This window comes from Macaca fascicularis, chromosome 11, assembly GCF_037993035.2.
Source record: "Macaca fascicularis isolate 582-1 chromosome 11, T2T-MFA8v1.1".
In the NCBI taxonomy this organism is placed as follows: domain Eukaryota; kingdom Metazoa; phylum Chordata; class Mammalia; order Primates; family Cercopithecidae; genus Macaca; species Macaca fascicularis.
Window position 1 is genome coordinate 16,628,498 of NC_088385.1, and position 25,890 is coordinate 16,654,387.

The 25,890-nt window shown below is 40.9% G+C and overlaps 1 protein-coding gene across 2 annotated transcripts in view; it reads right to left on the reverse strand.

The window, feature by feature from the left end:
• The window catches only part of GRIN2B (glutamate ionotropic receptor NMDA type subunit 2B), a 422,075-nt gene that overhangs the window by 287,115 nt on the left and 109,070 nt on the right, over nt 1–25,890 (reverse strand). For both annotated transcript variants that reach the window (XM_074006302.1, XM_015430403.4), the window contains one exon: nt 18,144–18,572. In XM_074006302.1, the coding sequence (XP_073862403.1) occupies nt 18,144–18,554 (411 nt within the window). In that variant the 5' untranslated portion in view covers nt 18,555–18,572. The remainder of the gene's footprint in view (nt 1–18,143; nt 18,573–25,890) is intronic.

A 25,890-nucleotide genomic window follows, 5' to 3' on the forward strand; every position in this document is an offset into this window, starting at 1 on the left:
AGCAAGGAGGGAAAGGAGGACAGAGAGAAGGAGCAATCAGAGAAGCCAAGAGGGGAAGAAACAAAGAAGGATACATGCACAGGCAGGCTGAGATGAGTCCAAGAGGGCAGGGAAAGGCAGCTGAGGGTTCTTAGTGCAGGAAGTAGGGTTAAGCCCTCTCTGTAGTGTGGGTGGTTAAAACAGTCCAGAAATCATCAGAGTTCACCAATTTATATGGACTTCCCTCCTCTACCTGATTCTCTTCTACTTCCCAGAGCAGGTCCTGAAGTCCTTCTGCCTTAACAGACAAAATGCTCTCCAGGCTCCAGAGCAGGTATGGACTGTCCCCTGCTCAGCTGAGGACAACTGACACCCTCCTCAAGCAGCTCCCCTTCAGGGTTTCTGTCCCAGCAGAGCCACCCCTCATGCTAGGATCAGACAGAATCCCCACAAATGGTGGGATCTGTGGCCCTCAGGAAAGTACCTTCAGTTTAAAATACATATTTCCCTTATGGTCCAACGAGATATCTGAAATTCCACTATTACAAACTTTTTCCACTAATTTAGAATACAAATGCCCCTAGGGAGGGAAACCTATCAGTTGTTCTTGTCTATTTGAACCCTGGCAAGGACTTAGTGTTATAGACTGTAAGGAGGAAATTCTGGGGCCACATGGAGGACAGACCCAGGACTGAATTGAACAGTACTTCTTGGAGAAACCTCAGCAGTGCTGGGAGCAGAGGGAAGCAGGAAGAGGGTCCTCTGGGCAGGCAAAGGGCAGAAAAAAGGCACTGGAGAATTAGAGGTAGGAGCTGTCAAATGAGAGAAAAGAACATGGAAAAGGAAGTTTTCCTTCCATAAAAAATGGTTAAAAGTACATTCTTTTCCAATTGCGTAACTTTTCCCTGAACTGACCATCAAGTTCAAGATGACAAAGTGGCCATTATTGCTACTTAGAAGTTCCAGAAGCACACAAAAAACCCTTTTCAAGCCCTAATGCTTCCTCCCACAGACAAAAAGCCAGCTCCGGATACTTCCAACTCTTAACAGCATCAGAAGCCCCCACTACAATGACTAGTTAGCCTCTTTCTTGAATCCAATAGAGCACAAGAGCGGAATACACCAACATGAGAGAAAGTACTCTTCTCCCAGAGCATCCAGAAAGCTGAACAGTGTCCTTACTCCCCTCTCTGCTTTGCTGAGTAGTTTTCATAACAACCACTGAACTGGTTTCCCTTCTGGAAGAACTGAAATGACACCAGTAACTACTTGCTGGGTTACCAAGTCTTCCCTTTCACTGACTAATGAGACCTCTCCTTGGGCACAGAAACTGCAGGGCCAAATGGGTGAAGTTCCATGACCCCAAATAGTACTTTCCTCAATAAAATCAGTCACCAATTTGTTCTTGGAGAACAACAGTGATGAGAGACCAGGGCATTCACAAGAGGGGTATCCCTATCTTTCAGCGTCTTCTGATAAAGATGTGCTGGTTAGATGTCTGGAAAACATGTCATGGCAGGGAGGCAGGGAGGCAGGCAGGCAAGCAGGACAAGAACTGGGACTCTGGCTGCTGCTCTCTTTCTACCCTGCAGTGCAGCCTGGTCCTGAGTCCTGCTACTCAGCCAGTCCCTGCATTTGGCTGGAGCAAAGCTTCCATGGTCTATATGAGTGTAACTGGACCTATAGCTGTCACAGCCGTTGGACAACTTCGGTAATGTTGGTCTGAGCCATCAGTTCTCCTACTTCTCTTCTGCTTGGTTCTGGAAATTGTTGCACTCACACTTCTTGCCCCAATTCCGCTCTTCCTGAGCTCTGACTCCAGGCTTCAGACCTTATTTCCTGTTTTCAGTATCAACTCTGGCTTCTAGAGCCATCCATCCAGAATAGAAGACTCTCTATGATCTCCATTCAGAGGGGCGGTGGGGGAAAGGTTCTGGCAGAGACTCCAGGCAAGCAGCCAGCTGGGGCCTAGGGGAAGAGAATTATTCACAGGATCACAGATGTTAGAGATGAAAAGAACTTGCAAAAACACATCTCACTCATCCATCCCACCTTGTAATGTAGGCCCTTTTCCAAGAGCATATGGCCTGTTCCCATCTGATTTCAAAGAATCTATCATTAGCGACAAATACATACTGAGCGCAACTCATGTGCTCTGTGTTGTCCCGATCATGAGGGGTGGAAACCAAGGGGCTCTCTTCCTCTAGAAAGGGCTGGCACACTGTGTGATAAATTTACTTCTCTCATGCATTGCCTGAGCCCACCAAGATATCTGTCCCATCATGCTCACACAGATATCTTCCAAACACCTGAATACCCCCTCTTGCAGATAAGCAAGCCTGTGATTATCCTGGGAAAATAATAGGGACAGTAGATGCTGAAGGCCCAGCAATGGGAGGCACTGTAGGAGGGTGCTGAGGGGGCCAATGGAAGCAGTCTTTGAGTACCACCGCCACTGACTGGTAAGGATTTTGGTCTGAAGTAACAGCAAATACAGCTGATTCTCTAAGACTATTCAAGAAGTAAGAAGGAAAAGATTGCTCCAAGACCTATCGCCATCCAGGATAGTGAGGCAAGGACACTCTCTTCCTTGTCAACTTCTCATCTACTGAGATGGAATCCTAGACCTTAGACTGATGTACACTCGATTTTATTTTCTCCTCACACACACCACGGTACAGAAAAAAATTTCCCCAATCCCAGGGTTATTGAAGAGTTTCAGCTGATCCAGGATCAAATCTTGGGGCATCCAGTTGAAAGTGTTCTGGGCTTGAAGGTCTCAAGTTCACTCTTGACCTGAGTCTAGAGTTTGGAGAGAATTGGAGTTCCCATGCAGCTGCAGCTCCCAGGCCCCATCAGACTGGGGGTGGACCTGACAGTTTGCCCACCCCTACATCCCTTCTTCTCTAATTCTCTTTCCCTTTCTGCTTTTTATCTTTCATCCCACTCTTGTCTCTCCCTTGGCTATTCCCTTATTCTGAATGTTTAGGTCTTAATAAAGGTCAACTAGGAAAGGGAGGAAATGAACTTTGCCAGGCTCCAGTTAGCCCCTGTTGCAATAACTGGGATAACCTATTACTCCAAGGCTAAATGCTTGATATCCCAGGAGGGCTGAATAAATAAAAGTGTTCAAAATAAAGTGAAGCATACTAGTGAAATCCATGGGCTTCACTGTCATTTAGCTAAGTGTTCTAGTTTCCACACTGTCATTAATAGTGCAGGCCAGTTGCTTTCCTTTCTGATTCTCTTTCTTCATCTGTAAAAGAAGGACAATAATACTACTGCCTAAATCCTAGGTCTCCTTTGAAGGTTAAATTGGCTCAGTGCAGGCAAAGCACCATTTCATATAAAGAGTGGCACCAGAAATGCAATAGGCATTTGATTTTTCTAAAGGCGGAATAAAATGAAACTGACCTCTTCTGAAACTCCAAATTTGGCCCACCCCACTCTCCTCCCAACCAGGGCAAATCCAGGATTCAAAACATACCCAAAAGAAAATGTTAATCAATTCTAGGTTAAGACCCTTAACAGCCTGCACTCCAACTGAATATCAGAGACAAGAGAGTTGTTGAACTGACATCTGATGGTGGATTTCATCATCTCTAATTCCACTGACTTTGTCATTTTCATGGTGTTTCCTCCCTTCTGTTTTCCTTTCCCTTCCTCATCTCCTTTAGCTTCTTTTCATTTTTCTCCAACTCTTCTTTCTCTTTCTTAATCTTTATTAAGCATTTACTCAATGATACTGCACTGGAAATCATGATGAGAAAGCTCAACAAATAGAGCCTGACCTATCACAGACTTTATAACCTAAACAACATGACATGTTCTACTCACCAGTGGTTCTCAAACTGGGAAGTTTATAAAAACAGTAATTAGTAGGGCTCTGCTCCAAACCTATTAAATCAGAATCCTTGGGTATGAGGCCAGAGAATCTATATTAAAATAACAATAATAAAATAAAATCTCCCTGTTGATTTCAAAGTCAACCACTACCATACACTAAAATAAACTATAAATTCTACCAAGCCCCTTTCTCTCTTTCATTTTTTAACTCCTTCATTCTCATAATCCTCTCAGCTGATTATGTCCAACTGTTTTATTTTTGAGAATTTACAATATTTGCTTTGATATAAGCAATGAGAATATAGGAATGGTAAGAATAAAAGGCAGAGAGGTTGGAAGGAGGTGGAAGGAGTATGCAGACAGTAGATCTATGAAGGCAAAAGAAGTGGAGTGATGCAGATGGAAGACAGCAAAAATAAGAGTAGGCAGAGGAGGAGGAGGGTGGTGTGGGCGGAAGCAGCACGCAGAAACCACAGTGCAGCCTGGCTTCCTGGGAAGCCTGTTGCCCTAGCAACATGATGCTGAAAGGTTAAAGGCTGCTGCTCCCTACTACTCTGGATTACATGTTGCCAAGGCAACAGAAGGCATCCAAGACACGTGGTGGCAAGCCGTGAGGACTTCAGGGCATGCCAGGAATCCTCAGTTCAAGACAGGCTATCCTAGCTGGCTGCACCATTGTGCTACCTTCCACTCTGAACCCATACCTCAAAAGCTCACCCCGGACGCGGCATTCCCTGTGATACTCTTCTCAGTGCCATCACCTCACTTTGGGAAGAGAGGAAATGATATTCAGCTGCAGCTAGGTAGACAAACCCAGGAGTAGGCAAGGGATACTAGTGCATGGGAACTCCAAGAACTCAAAAGGAGAAGCAGCCATTTAGTTAGAGGAAAGCCAATTATAATGTATCTAATTTCCTCCATTGCTTTGCTCATCTGTTTGCAAGCCTGTAAACAAATTTTGTGAAAATAACAAAACAAAACCTGCATAATGCATCTATCAAAGGAAAAGGATGTCTTGTCTTTTAAGAGGAATTTATCTTTCAATACTAGTAGATAACAGAAGCCATTTATTCAAAACCAGGTGTGTACTTGGCAGAGTAATGAGTAGCTTAAAAGGTTATTTCATTTAATCTTCATAATAGTTCTTTGAGGTGGAAGAGTATTAACCACATCAGAGAGATGAGAGAAAAAAAAAAAAAAAAAAAACAGATCACAGAAATCACACATGGCAAGAGGTCACCGGGCTCTGAAAGGTGGAACCAGAACTCAAAATGGCTCCATGGCATATGCTCCATCCATGATACTGTACTGCCGCCATCTGAAAAGACACTATATCAGGTAACATGGCCCCATTCTCACACCCAGAATGAATAAAATAACTCCCTGCCAAGACCTCAGGTCCTATATCAGCCAACTCCAGAGCACCTCGTCAGACTCAGCTATACTGACCCTCCTATTACTCATCAAGAAACAGCAAACAGCAACAAAAACACTTTCCCACTTCAAGGCCTTCACACCTGCTGTTCTCTCTGCCAAAATGCTGCCCCTCAGATCTTCACGCGTCTTGATCTTTCTCATCATGCAAATCTCAAGGGCTACCTCCTCTGCAGCCTTCCCCGACAACCCTAACTAAAATAGCTCACAATACCTCTTTCTGCTATTTTCATTAAAGCATTCACCACTATCCAAAATAATATTGTTTAATTGATGTGTCTGTTTACTGTCAGTCAATGCTCCGTGAGGACATGTCTCTCTTATTGATCACATCTCTGGGACCTCAAATAGTTCCTAATACCCAGTAGATAAAAGATATTTTGCGAATAAATACCTGAGAAGGTATGTTGTTTGGAGAGGAAGTTACTACCTTTGGAAAGTTAATTGCATTGATTAAATATAGTTGGGTGATACCTTGACAATTAGCATATAATATGAATTGCATATGTTTATTTTCCAAAACTTTTAAAACTGTTTATTTCTTTCTGCTCCCTCTTTTGAAAGAGCGCGAATAAAGTCAGGTCTATCACTGGCACTTAAACATTTTGCATGATAAAAATCTTGCTCTGCTACCTCAGATGGCACCCCTAACCAGAAGCAGGCCTTTTGCCATGTCTGTCTGCTAAAAATAAAGTGGACACGAATGTGATAACTCCAGCTGGAAGTGCCAGGTTGCTGATTGCTGGTATCTGGCCCTCATATCTGTGAGGAAGGGAAAGGTGATGGAGCTAGCAGCCCAGAGAGACGTAGGAATGTACCTGCCAGTAACCACAGAGATTAACCTATCAGCCATTTTCATTTGGGTTTAAAATACTTTTCTCTTAATTGTAACTGACATTTGCTGCCCCGAAATAATTAATGCATCCATACATTTAATAAATATGTATTAAGGGCTTACTCTGTGCCAAGCTATATGTTAGGTTCTGGTGATACAAAAAATGATAAAGACCTAGTCCTTGACCTTGCGAAGTCTGTAGTCTAGCAGGATAGAGAACTAAAAAAACTACTACCATTACTTACAGTTGTGATACCGTCTATAAAATGTATGAAATTAAAAGAAATAAAGGGAAAAGAAACAGGAGTTTTGAATTGATGGTAGAGAAGAAAAAATATCTGAGGGCATGAGGACCTTGGGTGAGGAGTACAGACCTAGATGAGATGTACCACTTGGGCCCTGGAAAGTAGAAAGTAGAAAAATATCAGTACCACACTTAAACACACACATGCATGCACATGCACATGAAACAAGAAGCAGGCTGGAAGCAGTGGCTCACACCTGTAATCCCAGCACTTTGGGAGGCCAAGGTGGGCAGATCATGAGGTCAGGAATTCGAGACCAGCCTGGCCAACATGGTGAAACCCCGTCTCTACTAAAAATACAAAAAAATAGCTCGGTATGGTGGCGAGCACCTGTAATTCCAGCTACTCTGGAGGCTGAGGCAGGAGAATCGCTTAAACCCAGGAGGCAGAGGTTGCAGTGAGCCGAGATCGCTCCATTGCACTCCAGCCTGGGTGACAGGGTGAGACTCCGTCGCAAAAGAGAACAAAACAAGAAGCAAAAAGCAAAAACAAAACAAAGAGAGAGGCATGGAGAAAGGGAAATACTAGTACTAAAAGACAAACTTCACCTTGCCAGTCCCACTAAGGGCCTCAGTAGCGGAACAGCTAAAGGGAGCACTGACACTTCACCCTTTCAGCATTGTCCCAGGCCTGGAGTGACCCAGAAAGAGCGTCACCTTTGGAGAACACCCAAACTGCATGTCCAATGACCGCAGAGCTAGGTGAGTTCAAGATCATACTGTTGATGGTTTGTGTTTCTGTTTATTTCATTCATTTATTCAAAGGAGACTTACCAAATAACTCTCATAGACCCATACTTGCTGATTCCTACCACTTTCAAGGCCTTTTCTAGGTACTTTGAACAACCTTACTTAATAACCTTAAGAAATAGGATCTAGGCCAGGCACAGTAGCTCACACCTATAATCCCAGCACTTTGGAAGGCCAAGGTGGGTGGAGCAACTGAGGTCAAGAGTTTGAGACCTGCCTGGTCAACATGGTGAAACCCCATCTCTACTTAAAAAAAAAAAAAAGCCTGGCGTGGTGGTGCATGCCGGTAATCCCAGCTACTCAGGAGGCTGAGGCAGAAGAATCACTTGAACCTGGGAGGCAAAGGCTTCAGTGAGCCGAGATCATACCACTGCACTCCAGGCTGGGTGACAGAACGAGACCCTGTTGAAAGAAAGGAAAGAGACAAAAGAGAGAAAACAGAGAAAGCAAGAGAGGGAAAGTTCTATTTGTATCACTGTTTTATAGATGAGGAAACTAAGGCTCAGAGAAGTTAAGGAATTTTCCAAAGGTCACAGAGTAAGTGGTGATAGAACCAGGAAACAGCCGACGTAATGAGATTCCAGAACTCCCTCACTGAACTGTGGTGTGTGTATTCACTTCCTAAGGCTGCGGAAGACTCGGGGGCTTAAAACAACAGAAGTGTATTCTCTCACGGTTCTGAAGGCCAGAAACCTGAAATCAAGGTGTCAGGAGTCTCACACTCTAAGGCTCTAGGGGACATTCCTTCCTTACCTCTTCCAGCTTCTGGAAGAAGCTGCCTTTCCTAGCTTGTAGCTCAACAAACACCACCTCTGTCTCTCTTTATATGGGCTTCTCCTCTGTGTCTGTGTCTTCTCCTCTTCTGTCTCTTATAAAGACATTTGTCATTGAATTTAGGGCCCACCCAAATAATTCGACATGATCTCATCATGACATCCTTAAGTTAATTACATCTGCAAAGAACCTTTATCCAAATGAGGTCACATTTATGGTTCCAGGGGTTAAGACATGGACCTATCTTTTGGAGGGTCACCATGCTACCCAATGCAGTGTGTATAGAGTGCACAGTTTAATGAGTGTTAATTGTTTAATAAAAGGTAGCTGTTACTATGCACCTGACACTATGTGCTGGGAAGACAAAATTAGTAAAGCATAGCCCACAATGAGCCCACTCTACAGGAAGAAAGACAGATGTGTTAACAAGACAGGTTATAATAAAAGCATGAAGAGGGCACAGGTGAAGCGTAATAAAAAGAAATGGCAAATTATGTGAAGGTGGGAGTTAGGAAAGGGTGCACAGAAGAAATGCCATGAATTCTCCTGTAAAGTGAATAGGTGTTTTGGGGTGGGCAAGGAAGAGGAGAGTGGCAAAGACAAAAGCACAGGGATGTAAAACAGTCAGAACCATTCGGGGAGCTGTAAATAATTTAGTGTGGCTTGACACTGCTGCTCAAGGGCAGAGAGGTTAAGAGAAATCCTGGAGAGGTGGCCTGGGACCAGATTAAAGAATACGCTTCATTCTAGGCTGAAGGAAGCCAGGGCGGTTTTAAGCAAAAAAGTAATAATCAGATCTGAGTTTCTAAAGAATCACAGGTAAGCTTCCATGTGGCAGCACAGACAAGAGAGAATGAGTGCCAGCCCTTGGGTCACTGCGGCATGTATGGAGTTGAGGGGACAAATTGGAGCTACCTAAGAAGGTGGAACTATCAAAGTCCCATTACTGTCGGAGGGGAAGGGAGGGCTCTAAGTTGATTTCCAGACTGAGAAATAAATCCCTTTTTAGAACTCTTGGTTTCTACAATGCTTCTCCTTCCTTGCTCTTCTTGTTCTCTTCTTACCTCTCTGATAATTTTGTCTCAGATCCTTTATCATCTGTACCTTGCACTTCCCCTGGCCATCCCTCAAATGGTAGTGCACCCAGGGTTCTGCCCTTGACCCACTTCTCTCCTCATTCCACTGTTCACTCTGAGCCATCTCATCCACTCTCATGGTTTCAGCTATCCTGTCCCTACAAATGAGGCACTTAGCTACACATCCAGCCTAAATCACTCTCTCTACCTCCAGGCCCAAATCCAAGTGCTTACTAGACATTTCCACCTATATGACCCACCCATGTTCTAAATTCTATGCATTCTCATTGCCGTTGTCACCAAATCTGTGACAAATCTAATTACTCTTGTCATCGTAATTTTTGTGACTAGCACTAAAAGGGTCAACAGTGTTCAGTGCTGCAGAAGGTCAAGAACAACTTGAAAAGTCCATTGAATTTGGTACTTTGGAGAAGTGAGAGATAGGAAGTGCAAAAGGCAGTTTCAGACTCTACCCTTTAAGAACTGTGAAAAGAAGGAGACAGGGAGGGAGAATGAGCATCAAGGAAAGCTTTCATGTTTGTTTAATAAGATGAGAGTGATTTGAGCACATTTATGGGCCACAGTGATAATTGATATTTTGGTTGCACAATTGATATTTTGGGTAAGACTATTCTTGACAGTGGAACACTAACACATATATTACAGGCCACTTAACATGCCGGTTCTGTAAGTTCTTAGTGCCTGTGGTGCATGCGCGCATACACACAGACACAGACACACACACACACCAGTTATTATGACATCTAAAAATCACCCCCATACATTTCCAAACATCTTCTAAGAATCCCTAAAAGGGAAGATACCACTAGAGAGGAATAAGTCGACAGTTAAGAAAAAAAGAAAATGATAGATGAACCAAGAGCCTAGTTCTGGAGGACTCATAGAGAAGACTAGACTAAGGACACAAAAGAGAGTTTGGCATGAGACAAGGGAAACGCACGATGTTTGGGCTTTCATTCATACAGGCATTTGTTGAATTCCCAGGATGTCACTTCCTTTGAGACACATTGTCTGTTGACTAGCCCCAAAGCCATTCCCACTTCTTCCCCCCTTGTCACCTCCACCAGAGAGACTTGCAACGTCCACAGGGTTGCCCATGTGACATTGTTTGGGCTCATGAAATCAAGGATGTGGGGAAGACTTTTTCTAATCCAATATCAACCCATTTCTTTTTCCTTCATTAAGTATGAGCATGATGGATGACTAATGCTGGGGCAGCCACCTTCCAACCATGACAAAATGCCAGGCAAACCCCAGATGTCAGCACTGACATCACTGAGCCACTGAACCACCTCCAGCAGCCTCTGCTCTAGACTTTTTGTTCTAAGACACCCACAGACTCATTTGTTTAAGCTACGGTGAGCAAATCACTATCTAAAGGTATTGGGCAACATAGTTAACCTGTCTGATCTATAGTTTCCTTGTCTCTAAAAGATAAAATACATGCTTCCTAAATTCAATGAAAACATTAAATGAGATAAAATATATAAGATGACTAGCTCATATAAGGTGACTCGTTCAGAGTTTGACAAAAATAAGTGATCAATCAGTGTCAGTCTTTCTCATCATAACCTCAAAATAACTTACAATAATTAGATCTTCTTTGTCCGTGTAAAATAGAATTATAGCAATAAATCTTTATTGTACTCAGAAAGGTAGAATAAAAATAACCACCTTTAATGTTACTCTCCTGCATACTAGACCTTTAAACTACAGAATCAAAATAGAATTTTGAATAAAATGTAAATCTAACAATAAGACAAAAAGAATCACAGAAGTCTCAGAAAGGGGAATAAAAATATACTCTTGGTATAGAAATCATAACTCAAGGAGTTTTTTCAGCAGTACCAATGTGATGTAAAAATTGGCTGGCAACATTTAGTAAATTTATGTTTTCTTGTGTCTATAACATTTTACTACTTCTTACCTAGTATCATTAATATTTCCTTCATGTAATAATTCACTTTTTTTTTTAACATATCAACACTTCCAAATCTATGAGTGACTCTGATTCAAACACTATTTTACTCTACTAGGCTTTTAGAAAATGATCTTGACTGGTCTTTAATGCTTATATCCTATGTGTATCAGTTTATTGAAATCACTTTGTGTCTCTCCTTTGAAAATCCTGATAAGCTCTGATCAAATCAATATCAGTAATTGCATCACCAAAGAGGTGGAACCTACTGAGTTGTTGTTTATCCACCATGTCTAAATGGAAGCAGGTTAACATCCCAAAATCCTCTATTTCTGTTAATAGGAAAAATTAGAATCCATTTTCCTCAAATGATTTAGGACAAGTCTGGTTTTTGAAAATGCAAGATGGCATATACTGAGCGCCAACTGTCTACCATACACTATGTACATGGCATCATAAGGCTTGGTACCCTTTATGAGCTGGGTGCTATTTTTGTTTCCACTTTACAGAAGGAGATTTTGAGGCTCAGAGTCTGAAGAGTCCAACTAAGGTCACATGGGTGAGAATGAGTAGAGCTCAAGCCCATGGTCCCCAAAGTCTACATTCTCTCCTTGTGCTGCTACCTTCTTTTAGACACCATCACGTCCCTGAAAAAATGTATGACAAGTGATGGCTGGTGTGTTACTTTCCAGCACCAAGTGCCTGTATTTCTATGAATGTCGAAGCAATTTCTGGGCTTCAACTGTTACAAGCATTAACACTGCACCTAAAGAAAATCCTAGCTCCAATTTTTAAAGACAGGATGCACTGGCCAAAAAGAAACACATTTCACAGAAGCGGGTGGAAAGAGCCAGACAGACAGAGCTACATCACTGCAAAGTTTCCAGTGACTTAGAGAGCACTGCCTACCCATCTTTCCCCAAAGTCTAGTTCAAGTAGGGAAAATTGGAGAGAAGAAACTGAGCTCCAGGTAATTTTATCCTGGCTTTTTTTTTTTTTTTTTTTTCCTAACTCCCTCATTGTGTGCACTGGGAAAAAGTCTTAAAGTCAAGCACATCTGAATTCAGATTTTAGTCCCACTATTGTTCTAGATGTGTGACTTTGACCAACATACATAAACGCTCTCTGATTTAGTTTCCCCATCAAGAAAGAAGAAATACTACTACTTCCCTCATGGGATTGCATAAGAATTAAAATGCTCATTAACATCATGCCTGGTTCAAAGTTGACATAATATGTTAGTTTTTTTCCTGTCACTTTTCCTACCTCTATGTCTTAATACCCTGTATCCAAGAAATGCCATAACACTACAGTTTGCTCCCAAAGTATTCTGTTCCAAGGAATGTCATGTCACAGACAACTAAAAGCAAGGTAACAATCTAACAGACACCAGAAATTTGTGAAGAAGCATAGGGTAAGGCATGAGTAACATGTACCATCATGGTTTCAAGATTATGTTGGATATGCAAATCCATATAAGCCAAGAGAAGGCAATAGTTTGTTCCCAGTGTCACACACCACTGCCAGCCCATCTACTCTCTCCAAACCCACTGCCATTAAGCAAGTGGGGGTAGAGGATAGGGGAAGAGGGGGAGAGGATGAAGCCAAAGAAGAGTAGGGCCATCTTACTATCCCCAATTAGATTCCAAAATGTGGCTCTCAGTACAGAAAATGAAAAATGTTATTGAAAGCATCCATTCCCAAAGAAGTAATTTATTGTTTATTTTATTTTATTTTATTTTGTTTCTGAGACAGAGTCTCACTCTGTCACTCAGGCTGGAGTGCAGTGGCGCAATCTCGGATCACTGCAACCTCCGTCTCCTGGGTTCAAGCAATTCTCCTACGTCAACCTCCCAAGTAGCTGTGATTACAGGTGTATGCCACCACGCCCAATTTTTGTATTTTTAGTAGACACAGGGTTTCACCATGTTGGCCAGGCTGGTCTCGAACTCCTTAGGGTGATCTGCCTGCCTCAGCCTCCAACGAACGTGCTGGGATTACGGGTGTGAGTCACCGTGCCCGGCCCCCAACGAAGCAATTTAGAAAGGAAAGAATCATAGCAATAGATCCACAGTAAGAATATTTTTGCGTGTCCTCTAAGGAGGAATAAGATCCAGAATGTGATGCACGTTTTAGCTACCATGCTACACCCTGATCGACCCGTCTATTTCCAGACCGTGACCCTTTACTCAGCATACCCTTTTCTTCCTCATTCTTGGAGTGTTAGAAGTTGGATCTTGCATCCTTTTGCCTGCTCCTACTGTAACTTCTACTTTCTATTTTCCTTCCTACCTTCTTCCCAAGCCATTTTCATTAGTCCTAATGCCAAGGACAAAACAGTTGTCATTGACTCTGTCATTCCCTATCACTACTCCTTATTTCCCTCACCTAAAGTGTCTGTTTGCCACAGTACTGCTCTAAAATCTTCCACATATTTTATTTCATTTTATCTTCAAAATATAAGGTGTGTAGGGCAGAACACAAAATTTATATCTCATAAACTATAAACTGAGTATCATGTAGTATAAGTAATGTGTTTGCCCACATTTTCAAAGCTCATCAGAATGGAGACTAAAACTCAGGGATGTATAATTCTTAGTTCAGTGTTTTATGATGCAGAATTGTACAATAGAAAGCATAAGTTTCAAAATAGGTATTCCTGAGATTTGAATTCTAGTCCCATTGCTCATAGTGCGCTGTGATATCCTGGATTAGTTACTTAACCTTTCTAAGCTAAAATCTGAAAACCCAGGGAAGATTTCAGACAATCAGTACAAAAACCTCCTAGAAATAAATGGAAATACATCTAGCTTCAGTTCATTATTTGGATTCAGATGGGCATCTTAAATCCAGGTTCTCAGGGAGAATAAAAGCAATTATAACAAGGCAAAATAAAATAGGCTCTTTACACTCAGGTGGGGAACTGCCAAAAAGCACCTCATACATTTTTAAACATTCTCCATTACTATTCTAAACAGTCTTCTGTTATAAGCACCTAGCAGTTCTTTCCAGGTTAGAGATTTTCTTTAAGGGACCATGCCCTGTGTGGCTGCAGCAGGCTTCCATACTACTTGTGAGCCTCGGCTTCCCTGGTGGGGTGAGACCAAGACTCCCACCTCACACGTCAGAGCCTTTCCCCAGATTTTCACCTTTCAACCATATGCCCTTTTTGGGTGGTCTCCAATTTGGAGTTTTTTCTACGGTTGTCCATGCTGCTTTTTGATTCTCATTCTTTTCCTGCATCACGATACACTCTCACTCCCTTCAAACTGTTCCACATAGCCTTCAGCTTCACCTGCTGAATGTGAGGCTGGACACTTTGGTGAAGTACTTGCCAAGTATCACCTCATTTAATCCTCAACGACCCTGTAATCAACCCTGTGATCAACAACAATCAACTAACAATATAACTATTAGTCCCATTATACAGGCAAGGAAACCAACATTGAGAGTCAGAGATTGGTGACTTATCCTGATTCCCACATTTAGAAAGCAATGCCTGAATCCAGCTTGAACTCTAAATTCTGATTTTTTTAGTAGTCCTACTCAGCTAGCCCCCATGCTTCTTTCCACCATAGTATAAAGCTCATTTCCTCTTTGGGAAAGCAGAGTGCTAATTAATGTTCTTACTGATTAATTAGCATATGCAAAAAAGTGAGCCCATGCTATTTGACCAAGTGCTGAACTGCTGAACTGTGTCTGTGCTGTTGTCAAAAGTCTTCAGAACAATGCTGTCCTTCCAGCATCGAAAACTTCTTGAATACAAACTTTATCCCTGTAATGCAATCTTCCACATGAGCACTAACTAAGTGAGTTTTATTGGAAATAAACTAACAACAAAAACTTAAGTTAAAACGGACTGACAATTACCTGTCTCCGAGAAGGGGAGACAAAAATAGAAGGCTTATTGATCATCCTTCAGACGATTACTATGAGCCTTCAATGTGGCCAAGCTACACGGTCTTTGATTTTCTGCATCAGTTCCACTTTCAAATGTTTTGTCCTATTCCCCTGTTGTTGATTAATAGTTGTCCAACTGTGTGTCCCCATTCTATATTTGTAAAATATGGTCATGGTACTTAAAAATAAACTTCTATTTAAAAACAAAACAAAACAAAACAAAAAAACAAAAAACACCTGGCCTTAGTTTTGAGGTGTTTTATTTTTGAAACTTGTCCCAAAGGCTTTTTTCTCTGAGACATGAGGACTCTTTTTATTTGCCTTTATTCCAATCCGTTAAGCCCCCAAACATTCCTCTGCATGGCTGCTGGAAGTTTGCTGCTGACACTCTCTCTCCAGGTAGCTCCTGCCACCACCCATTCAGCATCGAACCCCTGGGGTTGAGCCTCCAACTTTCCGGATCTCCAATATTGGATCTTTTTCTTTCTTCTTTTCCCTCTTGCTGCTTACCTTTTAGAAACCGTTCTTTTCAGGTCAAAAGTCAGATATTTACGCTATTTTAGAAAAGCATCTAAAAGTCATTGCCCACCTCCTTATTTGGCGGAGAGAAAGACAAGATGGAATATTTGGGTGTGGTAGCAATGAAGGCAGGAGCAAGGGGAAAGTGACCAGAGGAGGTCTCATTACAGTGACCTAGAAGAATTCACTTTACTGGCATCAGTTCTCCTATTTACTCCTAGAAGGCAGTAGCCAGTGGGTCCTCTATGGAATTGTGCTACACTTAAGCGCTCCACCATTTCATACCCTTGTTATGATCTCTTGTAGTTAGATTCCAGTATTTCCTGATTATGAATCACGTAATAGATCACTTTCAGTCAGATGACAGCCCCCACAATGCCATCTAACAAGGGAGAAAGTGAAGGGTAGTAAGATATATGAGACCTTAACCAGCCATTTTCTTGAGAGGCAAGAGAGTACATAGCCTTTGAAGCCAGCAACCAATGTTAAAATCCTGGCTTCCACTTAAGAGCGATAGCATTTTGGATATGTTATTTAACCTCTTTGAGCCTCAGTTTTCCCATCTGTAAGATAAAGATTAAACACCACCACTTAGGTCGCTAAGTAGTTAAGAGTATTAAATAAGATAGTGCATACAAAGCACTAAGCGCCTAGCATATGGGGAACACTCGTAAAGCCCCTAAGATACATCAGTGAACAAAAAGACTTCAGTCTCTCTACATGCTCTATATCTTACCTCATATTTGTATAATGATGTTGTGGATTTTTAAAAGGTACCAGAGAGAAGCAATCAGCTAGTTTAGGCATAACGTTTTCTACCAGGGAGAAATAATATAGGTTGCACAATAGCCCACACGAGAAAAAAAAAAAATCATTTTTACCTGTTGTGCTCTCAAAGTAAGTATGCACTTATTCATGGTAATTTTAAAATTCGCTCTTAACCATCTCAGAATACTTTCAATGCAAAATTGTGCCCTCAAATTACCACTGCTAAAATAAAATGTAATTTGCTAAGGACAATCATGTTTGAAAAAAAAAAAAATCTACCTGAAGCACAACTCAATGGGTTCTGCCACAGTCAGTCAACATTTTCCATTTTGCTTATTTTTGCCACTTCCCTTAGCATGGGCTATTTGTGTTAGTGCCTGTTTTCTAACATCTGTACCTGCACCCACGTAAATGGAAGAATATATTTGTCATATGATAATGGAAAGTCTTCACTTAACACTTTCAACTTGACCTTGCCTAGACTGAAGGGAAGCGCTGAAGCGGAAGCTAGTCATCTCTGCCTGCTGCCGACAGGTGGCGGTAGCAGTCATGCAAAGTTCTTTTAGTCTTTGCTCAGCTGCTCCACTGCGGTGATTCTCAACTAGCCAGGCAGCATCCTTGTGGTGTCTGTGCTAGGTTTTAAGATATGTACAGACATTAACCCGAAAGCCTGTCTTTTAAGTACAAAACTAAAGGCAGGTTTGAATGTGGTGATAAAAAGTATAAGATGACAATGACAATAGTAGAAACCGAAAAATGATAAACATAGCACTTGTGGTGGAACACACTATTCTAAGACCTGAATGGCTGGCTGCAAAGGACAGTGCATATGTACTAAGTGCTGTATCTAAGCAGTGAACAATAGTAAAGCAAGGAAAATAACTGAATAACTGATAGTATGTAGAAACAAAACAACCCAAAGCAAAATAAAACGCTTTTTTTCTGCCGTTAGGGAATAAGCCCCAGTGTCAAGTGGCAACTAGTCACATGACAATTAACTTAACATTAATGCAGGAGAGGCTAGGATTTGTTGGAGATTTAAAGCAGTGGTTGTCAATCTTAACTGCACACTAGAATCACCTGGGGAGCTTTTAAGAATCCCGAAGCCCAGGCCAATAATCAGAATCCCGAGGGGTGGGACTCAGGCATCAGCAGTGTTGAAAGCTCTTCAGGTGATTTTAATGTGCACCCAAGGTTAAGAACCATTGCCTTCAAATCTAAGCATGGGGAAAATGGGTTGCTACAGGTTCCATGGATTAAAATCTATTTGGATGTACAGATCGATGTGTGTGATGAGTGTTAATACCTTGGCAAGAATTATTTCCCTATGACATTTGTATCTTCAAGGAGAGAAATCACCTGCCTTGAGGGATTTTTCCTTTTATAGTCTTGAAAACCGTATGGGTGAGAACATGTATTGCCAAGGAATAACAAGAGTATGCCTTTCATATACCTATTTGAAGAAAATGTATCCCAGAGCCACAAGCATCAACATCCCTTAGTCATTTCAGTGAGTCCATTTATAAAAAAGTGGACACAAAAAAATTTTCAAAACTATAGGAGTTTCTAGATGCCAGCACCTTTCCCTCACTTTCATCTTTAAAAGATTGCTGGGCACAGTGGCTCACGCCTGCAATCCCAGCGCTTTGGGAGGCTGAGGCAGGTGGATCACACGCTGAAACCCCGTCTCTACTAAGAATACAAAAATTAGCTGGGCTTGGTGGCAGGCGCCTGTAATCCCAGCTACTAGGGAGGCTGAGGCAGGAGAATCACTTGAACCTGGGAGGCAGAGGTTGCAGTGAGCCAAGATCGCATCATTGCACTCTAGCCTGGGCAACAAGAGCAAAACTTTGTCTCAAAAAAAAAAAAAAAAAAAAGGATTAATTGCTGGCCTACCCACGCTCTCAATGTAATCTGGTTACCTTCCATCATTAACAACCAAGTTTTACAGGAAAACAAATGCATGGTTTAGTCCTCAGTACAAACCCCCAGGCCCTTCTTGTTGCAGCCCCGTTTTACCTTATCTGCCATTATCATAGAGGAGCCCCCGTGGATGCCCAGGATAGGGGTGAGAGTCTGTGCAGAAATGAAATCGAGGATCTGGGCGATGGCTTCCTGGTCTGTGTCATCAGCAAACACCACCCCCTGGATCTTCCGGTCAGACATGAGATCACAGATGCGGGTGATGATGCTCTTTGGGTCGGTCTCATTCATGGCTACCAGTTCCACCCGAGGCACCACGGAGAGATGGTGGAAATCATCTTTCTCGTGGGCATCCTTGATGGCCACCTCGTCGGAAGTGCCCACGAGGATGACAGCAATGCCAATGCTGGGGGGGCTCTTCTGAGAACGAGCTCTGCTGCCTGACACGGCCAGGACAGCCAACACCAACCAGAACTTGGGAGAACAGCACTCCGCTCTGGGCTTCATCTTCAACTCGTCGACTCCCTGCAAACACAAAGAGAGAGGGAGTTAAAATAGGACCCACACCATGTAACCTGTCTTAGAAGAGGCTAGCTACTGCAATTCAAGGACCTTATCTCTTTTCATTGAGCACCAAACCCAACTCCATCTTCCAGCCTACTGTCTTATCTCTGGTCTTTCCTCTGCAGAATGAGAGAAAATGAAACTTTCAAAAACCTCAGAAATCCCTAAGCAAGGCAATAAAAGGTGCTATTGCTATAGTCATTGGCAGCTACAGACAGACAAAAGAGGAAAAGAGATTGTGAGTGGTCCAGGTAGCCATGCAGGTATGCATACACGAGTCTCCTGGCCCTCCTGTTACAGCCCACCCTAGTACTGTTCTTGGGCTCAGGGACGGCAAGGCCAGGCAAAGTGAGCATAAAAACATACTCAGCAGAGGTGAGCAACAGAACATGGGCTGGATAAACTGGATGTGGGGGGGCTATAGGTACACAAGCCCTGCATTCTTGCTGCCTTCACCTTATGTTTGCCTCAATGAGGACGACAGCCAGAAAATTCTTTAGTAACCTTGTTAGTATCTGGCTCTTAATATTAAATTACAAGAACAACTGATACATGACTAGTATTTTTAAAACATTGCCTCAATTGATCCTTACAATGACCCAGTAGGGAATAAAATAAGAAAAACATTATCATCCCCATTTTATAAATGTTGACACCAAGGCTCAAAGAAGATAAGTGTTCTAAGACCATGTACCAATCAATTAAGTGAAACAAACCTGAACCCAGATCTTCTGACTTTTGTATTCCAATATGTGTTCCATTACACTACATGGAACTGCCTCTCATATAACCAATTATCATAAGGAAGACATATTACTCCGATCTATTTATGCACCAAAATACAGAAACTTAAATACCATTAGCAGCCACATTTGAAAAATGTTCCTTTTTTTCTGCTGCCATCCTATAGCCATGACTTCTCTAAAATGACTGATGCTGTATTTTCATATAATTCATATAATTTCATATAATTTACCACCTTTTACCTACAAAGAACTCCTTCTTTTTTACTTCCACATATAACCCAAATCTTACTCTATGCAGCAGACTAAGGACATAACGCTCTATAGAATATAAGCCTTGGCCATCTCTCTCTAAGCTTCTCATCATTCTCCAAGAGCTCCTCTTAATATAACTAGTTCTGCTTATGTTGCTTTATTTTAAATAATCAATGTTCACTATTCGGGTGACAGCTACACTAAAAAGCCCAGATTTCACCACTATACAATATATCCATGTAACAAAAGCACGCATGTACTGCCCGAATCCATAAAAAATTTAAAAAAATTTAAAAATCATTTATTGTACATCTTTTTATGCTGCACACTGTGTTAGGCATTTTGTCATATATAATCTCTCTGATCTTCATGGACACCCTATAAATTAGACATTTTATTCCCATTTATCAAGTAGAAAAACAGAAGCTCAACACAGTTATGTAATTATCCAAGGTTAACGGCATTATAACACCAGCATGCCAATACATAAACACAGCATTTTAATACTCCAAGGCAATATTCTACAAACTCCACCCAGAACCAAAACCAGATTCGCATTCTTCTACAAAGAGAGAGACAGCATGCAATCAAGGATAAAAATGCTGCTTCAGATCTCCTGCTTGTTTCAAAAAAAAAAAAAAAATGGTAAGAGATTAAAAATCTAAAAATGTTGAGAGATTAGCTAATTTTAAAAATCATGAAGGTATTGAAGAAAGAAAGATAAGGAAGTGTTCGGGCTGAGCAGTCAGTCTTGACTGCAAAGGGCGTTAATGATTCGGGAGCAAGATGCTGGGGACATTTTGTGGCTGAAGAAGCACAACATCCAATCCAGTTCTTGGCATAAAACATTTTGGAACTTTTACTGGTGTAGTCATCCTTCAACACTGCCAAGAAGGAGGCCTGTATTGATTGCCTTGTCTTTCTCTCGCAAATAAGATGAGTAGCTCAGTGGTTCATGCCTGAGCAAAGTTTACTGCTGAAAGTTTTCTGATCTCAGTGTCTCTGTGAAAACAGAGAATGACTCCACAAGCCCTGGAAACCTTTGCTGATGGACTGTATCCAATTTAGCAGGGGAACCATGGCCTGAATTCCTCCTCCCAGAACTTAAAGGAAAGCAACACTAGATAGACAATTGAGTAGGACTGATATTCAGAGGAAGCAGAAGGGGTTTAGCACCACAAAGAGCTGTGCACAAACTACATACACACACACACACACACACACACACACACACACACACACACACACACACACACAGAGTTCAATTCCAATGACTGGTTCTCAAGGAAAGCCAAAAGATTTACCATTTGGCAAAACTATAGGCTAACTTCATTCCAGTGGTATTCTAATCCTAGTTACAAGCCACTAAATTAGTTTCCTTCACATTTAAAAGTGGCCCACTCTGCCATGACAGTTTATTAACTTTAATGTACTCCACTCTCCCACTTTGATGTTTTATTTGCTCTCTAAAATATCTCTTGTGTTCTTCTATTTTGTCTCACACAATATATTATCTTTGGCTATGCAATGGCTAGTTGTGACACCCAAAGAATAGCGTCTGGTTTTACAGAGCATCTCATTTATACTCAGGATACAGCGAAGCACTTTACAAAGCAATACATTATGGGAGATAACAGTAACAGAGGGTCTGTGAGACAAAAAAAGAGGCTACTTTGAATACAGACTCAATTTCAAACATTAAAAGGGGATTCGTTGAGAGAAAGCATGTAGTTCAAGATAAGCAGAGTGGCTTTGCTCCCTTCCTCACAGAGACCATGGTAAGTCTTGATGCACCTGCTCTAGGAAGTCTTGCTCCCCCTGTAGAATTGAGCATTGCTTCCTTTGAGCTCTCACCATAGCCTGCATGTATTTATCTAAATATGCATAAGCTTTTATTATCAATATATGATGATGTGTCCACCTACTTTAACTAGTTGATAACCTCCTTGTGAGTAGGGACTTTTTCAGTTCAGTAAGCATTTATTGAGCACTTATAACCTAGTGAACTTTTTTTTCTTTTTTCTTTTTTTTTTTTTTTAGTGGTGAGGATGCAACAGATACAGATTCTATCCTTCAGGACCATGGTCTAGCACAAGACACAGACACAGACCCATAAAGAAAATGTTGCCTCACTTTATTCATATTCTTGAACTCTAACAGTGCCTATATGCAATAAGGAAGGACTCAATGAATGGTGGCCAATATTGAGTTTCTACCATTAGGTTGAACCATATAAAATTGTTAATATTTGACCATTTTTGACCTATAATAGTTCAACCTGCTGTGTGCCAGATATTACTATTGCCAGGTAATTTTCATGCATTATTAGATACTCACAAAAACATTGGAAGTCATACTTTCCCTTTATCACAAATGAGAAAACTGAGAGTTAAGTACATGACCAAGATTACACAGCTAATAAGGGATGGCATCAATTTTCAAACCCAAGTTTGTCTGGATCCAAAGCCCTTCCTCATTCCCTTCCAGGGCCTCTCAGTATAATATGAGTGTTGAGTGAATGAATGAATGAATGAATGAATGAATGAATGAAAGAAATCACCAACCAAAACCAACTGGTGTTTTAATACCAGTTCTGCGTTAACACAGTGCCTGAGGATGGGCGAGTCACCTAATTACCATCTCTATGCTATCATCGGTGAAACCAGGATAATATACCTAACCTACATACCTGAAAGATTTTTGTGAAGATCAAATGAAAATATGTATATGGAAGTGCTTTGAAGAATCTAAAATACTCTACAGATGCAAAGGATATTACGTTTAAGCTTCTATAGAAGCTGTTCAAGGAGCCTAGCTATTTATGATAGCACAAAGTGAGTGTGTGGGAGGTGAGGGTGAAAGAATGGCAGACAGAGGCTGAAAGGAATGTTAAGAGGAAACTCGCATGGGGCAAAAGATATTAGTTCCCTGAGCGATATAATCCCTGAAGATGATGTCACACAATGGCCTCGGGGTAGCAGCGACCTCCACTGACAGCTTACTAGTCATGTAGATTAATTCAAGAGTCACTCCAGCCAGGGCCAGTATTGGGAATCAGTGGAGCTCAGCATATCCAAATCACGCCATGAATTCAGAAACCAGGGTGCACCAGCAGGACTAGCAACAAAGCAGCAGGATTAGAGAGTTGACTGTTCACTCATTTGGCTCTTTGCATCCTTGAAGCTTAGGCTAAGTGATCCCGAGATCCACAGTAAACAAAAGGCCACAGGAGCTTATCTTCATGCCGGTAACTGGTACAGGGGAACTATAGCAGGAAACAGTCTACACTTTGCTCAGAGCAGGCTCTAAGGGAAGACACATCTGGGTGGGAAGCCAGGCCAACCCTGTCCTTAGAAAACTGAGTCCTGGGGCAATCCCAACTGGAAGGATATAAAATGTGACTTAATCAATAATTAAGTCAAAAATATTCCAAGCACCATCCTTTAATGCAGTCAGGACATTATTTAGAGTGATTCAATTAAGGAGATTATGACTGGAATATGACAGGCAGTGAGTGAAGTTAATATTAAAATGCCAGAACTATGTATCAGGTCCAGTTTCCCAAGCTACCAATAAAGACAGAAAGTTAGGAGACATAGGCTTAAAATGTGTCACATTAGAGAGTGGGGAAACAAGAATTCTCATATAATGGAACAGGAGTATAACCTTTTTGGAGGCCAAAGTGGTAGTATCTATCGAAATTTTAATATCAAGACAAAATAAAATTCAAAGGCAAAAACATCAAAAGGGACATTAAGTGATATCACATATAGGTATCAGGAAGATGCAATCATTATGAACACATATTCATGTATAAGGCAACAACTAAAATTTACATGGGAAGAAACAGACAAATCCAACTGACAAAAGATCTTATTAACTAAGACATAAAAGATTTTTTTAAAGCATGAGTTACAAGTTTGAACTAGTTCGGATACCTAGAAATGCATATAGAATAGAGAATAGATGTTCTTTTTAAGTACATACATGAAAAATATTAAATCTACAAAAATACATCAATAGATTTTAAAAAATCAATATGAAATCAATTGTCATTTTTCCATAATGTGATTACATTAAAAGTACTTTTATTTTTTTTTTTTTTTTTTATTTTTTTTTTTTTGAGTCAGAGTCTTGCTCTGTCACCCAGGCTGGAGTGCAGTGATGCTATCTCGGTTCACTGCAAGCTCAGGTTCACGCCATTCTCCTACCTCAGCCTCCCAAGTAGCTGGGACCACAGGCACCCACCACCACACCTGGCTAATTTTTTGTATTTTTAGTAGAGACGGGGTTTCGCCGTGTTAGCCAGGATGGTTTCAATCTGCTGACTTCAGGATCCGCCAGCCTCGGCCTCCCAAAGTGCTGGGATTACAGGCGTGAGCCACTGTGCCCAGCCTAAAAGCACATTTTTAAAGGTACCAAAAATACTACATATCCAAAATCTTTTTTAAAAAAACTTGTAATTAAATAACTATAAAATTAAAAAGGAAATTTTAAGGGAAACTAAAATTCCTTTGAAGAGAATAACAATGAAAATACTAAATGTCAGAATTTCTAGAGGACAATTAAAGCAGTTTAGAGAGAAAAGTACACCTTTAAATACATCTATAATAAACCAAGAAAATCAAATGTGATTAATTATAATTGTTTTCACTTATTGCATTAAAAACTTAACAGTCAACCCTAATAAACAAGAAAACGAATGAAGCACAAGACGGTGAAACCCCGTCTCTACTAAAAATACAAAAAAAGAAATTAGCCGGGCGTGGTGGCGGGCGCCTGTAGTCCCAGCTACTCCGGAGGCTGAGGCAGGAGAATGGCATGAACCCGGGAGGCAGAGCTTGCAGTGAGCCGAGATCGCGCCACTGCACTCCAGTCTGGGCGACAGAGCGAGACTCCGTCTCAAAAAAAAAAAAAAAAGAAAGAAACACAAAAAACAAAACTGATCTTTTAAAAGACATCAAGTCCTGACAAGATGAATCAAGAATAAAGTAGAGAAAATGCAAATGAAAGAGAAAATAATAACATATATAATAGAAATTTTGAAATAATGAATATTATAAAAACTAGTTACTTTTCCATTTAATGTGTAATATGTAATAAAAATGACAAATAGGGAAAGGGACTTAAAAGAATGTAGAACATTTGAATTAAGTTTTAGAAATTTAAAAATTGTTATTAAAGCCTACACCCCTAATTCATCAAAACTACTCCCTACCCTAGTCCTCCACTCCCCACCCAATTATCCCACCATCCCACCCCACCTCTGCCAAAATAAAAAGAAGCAAAAGTGGTACAGATGGCTTTATAGATTAAGTATATCAAACTTTTAAGGAAGAAACGAGCCTTTCTCATAAAAGTGGAACAAAAAGAAAAAGAAGGAAAGCTTAATTCTAGATTCAGATAATTATAAGAAAAGATTATTGTAAATCCCTTCTACTTATGGACATAAAGGGGGGAAAAAAAAACCAAACCTTAAAAATTAGTGGTCAGGCACAGTGGCTCACACCTGTAATCCCAGCACTTTGGGAGGCCGAAGTGGGCAGATCACTAAAAACACTAAAAATACAAAAAATTAGCTGGGCGTGGTGGCACATGCCTCTAATCCCAGCTACTCAGGAGGCTGAGGCAGGAGAATCCCTTCAACAACAGAGTTGGAGCTTGCAGTTAGCCGAGATCACGCCACTGCACTCCAGCCTGGCAACAGAGCAAGGCTCCGACTGAGGGGGAAAAAAAAAAAAAAGCTAACTAAAACACAGTATATTTTTAAAATAGTAATCATAGTCACCATGATCAATTGTGGTTTATACCTGAAATGCAAGAATGGCTTAACTTCAGAATATATATCAAAATAATTCACATTAGAGAACTAAATGAGATATTTACACGAATATCTCGAAAAAATGCAGATAACACACTTGACTAAGGGAAACACTTATATATGATAGAAATGTTAAATTGTGTTTAAAACAAACACATAAAAAAATAACTCTTTGATAATAGGAAATCAAGAGATCATCAGCCTTTACCTAGTGGGTACATCCAAAAACTGCAATCTATTTAGGAATTAGCATAAGTCTTAACAAGACCTCTACAGCAAAAATTTGAAAACTTTATTAAAAGATTTGAAAGAAGACCCAAACAATGTAACCATATACCACATTCATGAATGTGATATCATAGTATTTTAAGTTCTATTTTCTACAATTTCAAGCCAATTCTTATCAAAATAATAGTAAGATTTTAAAAGAAATGTTATAAATTTATTCTAAAATATATAA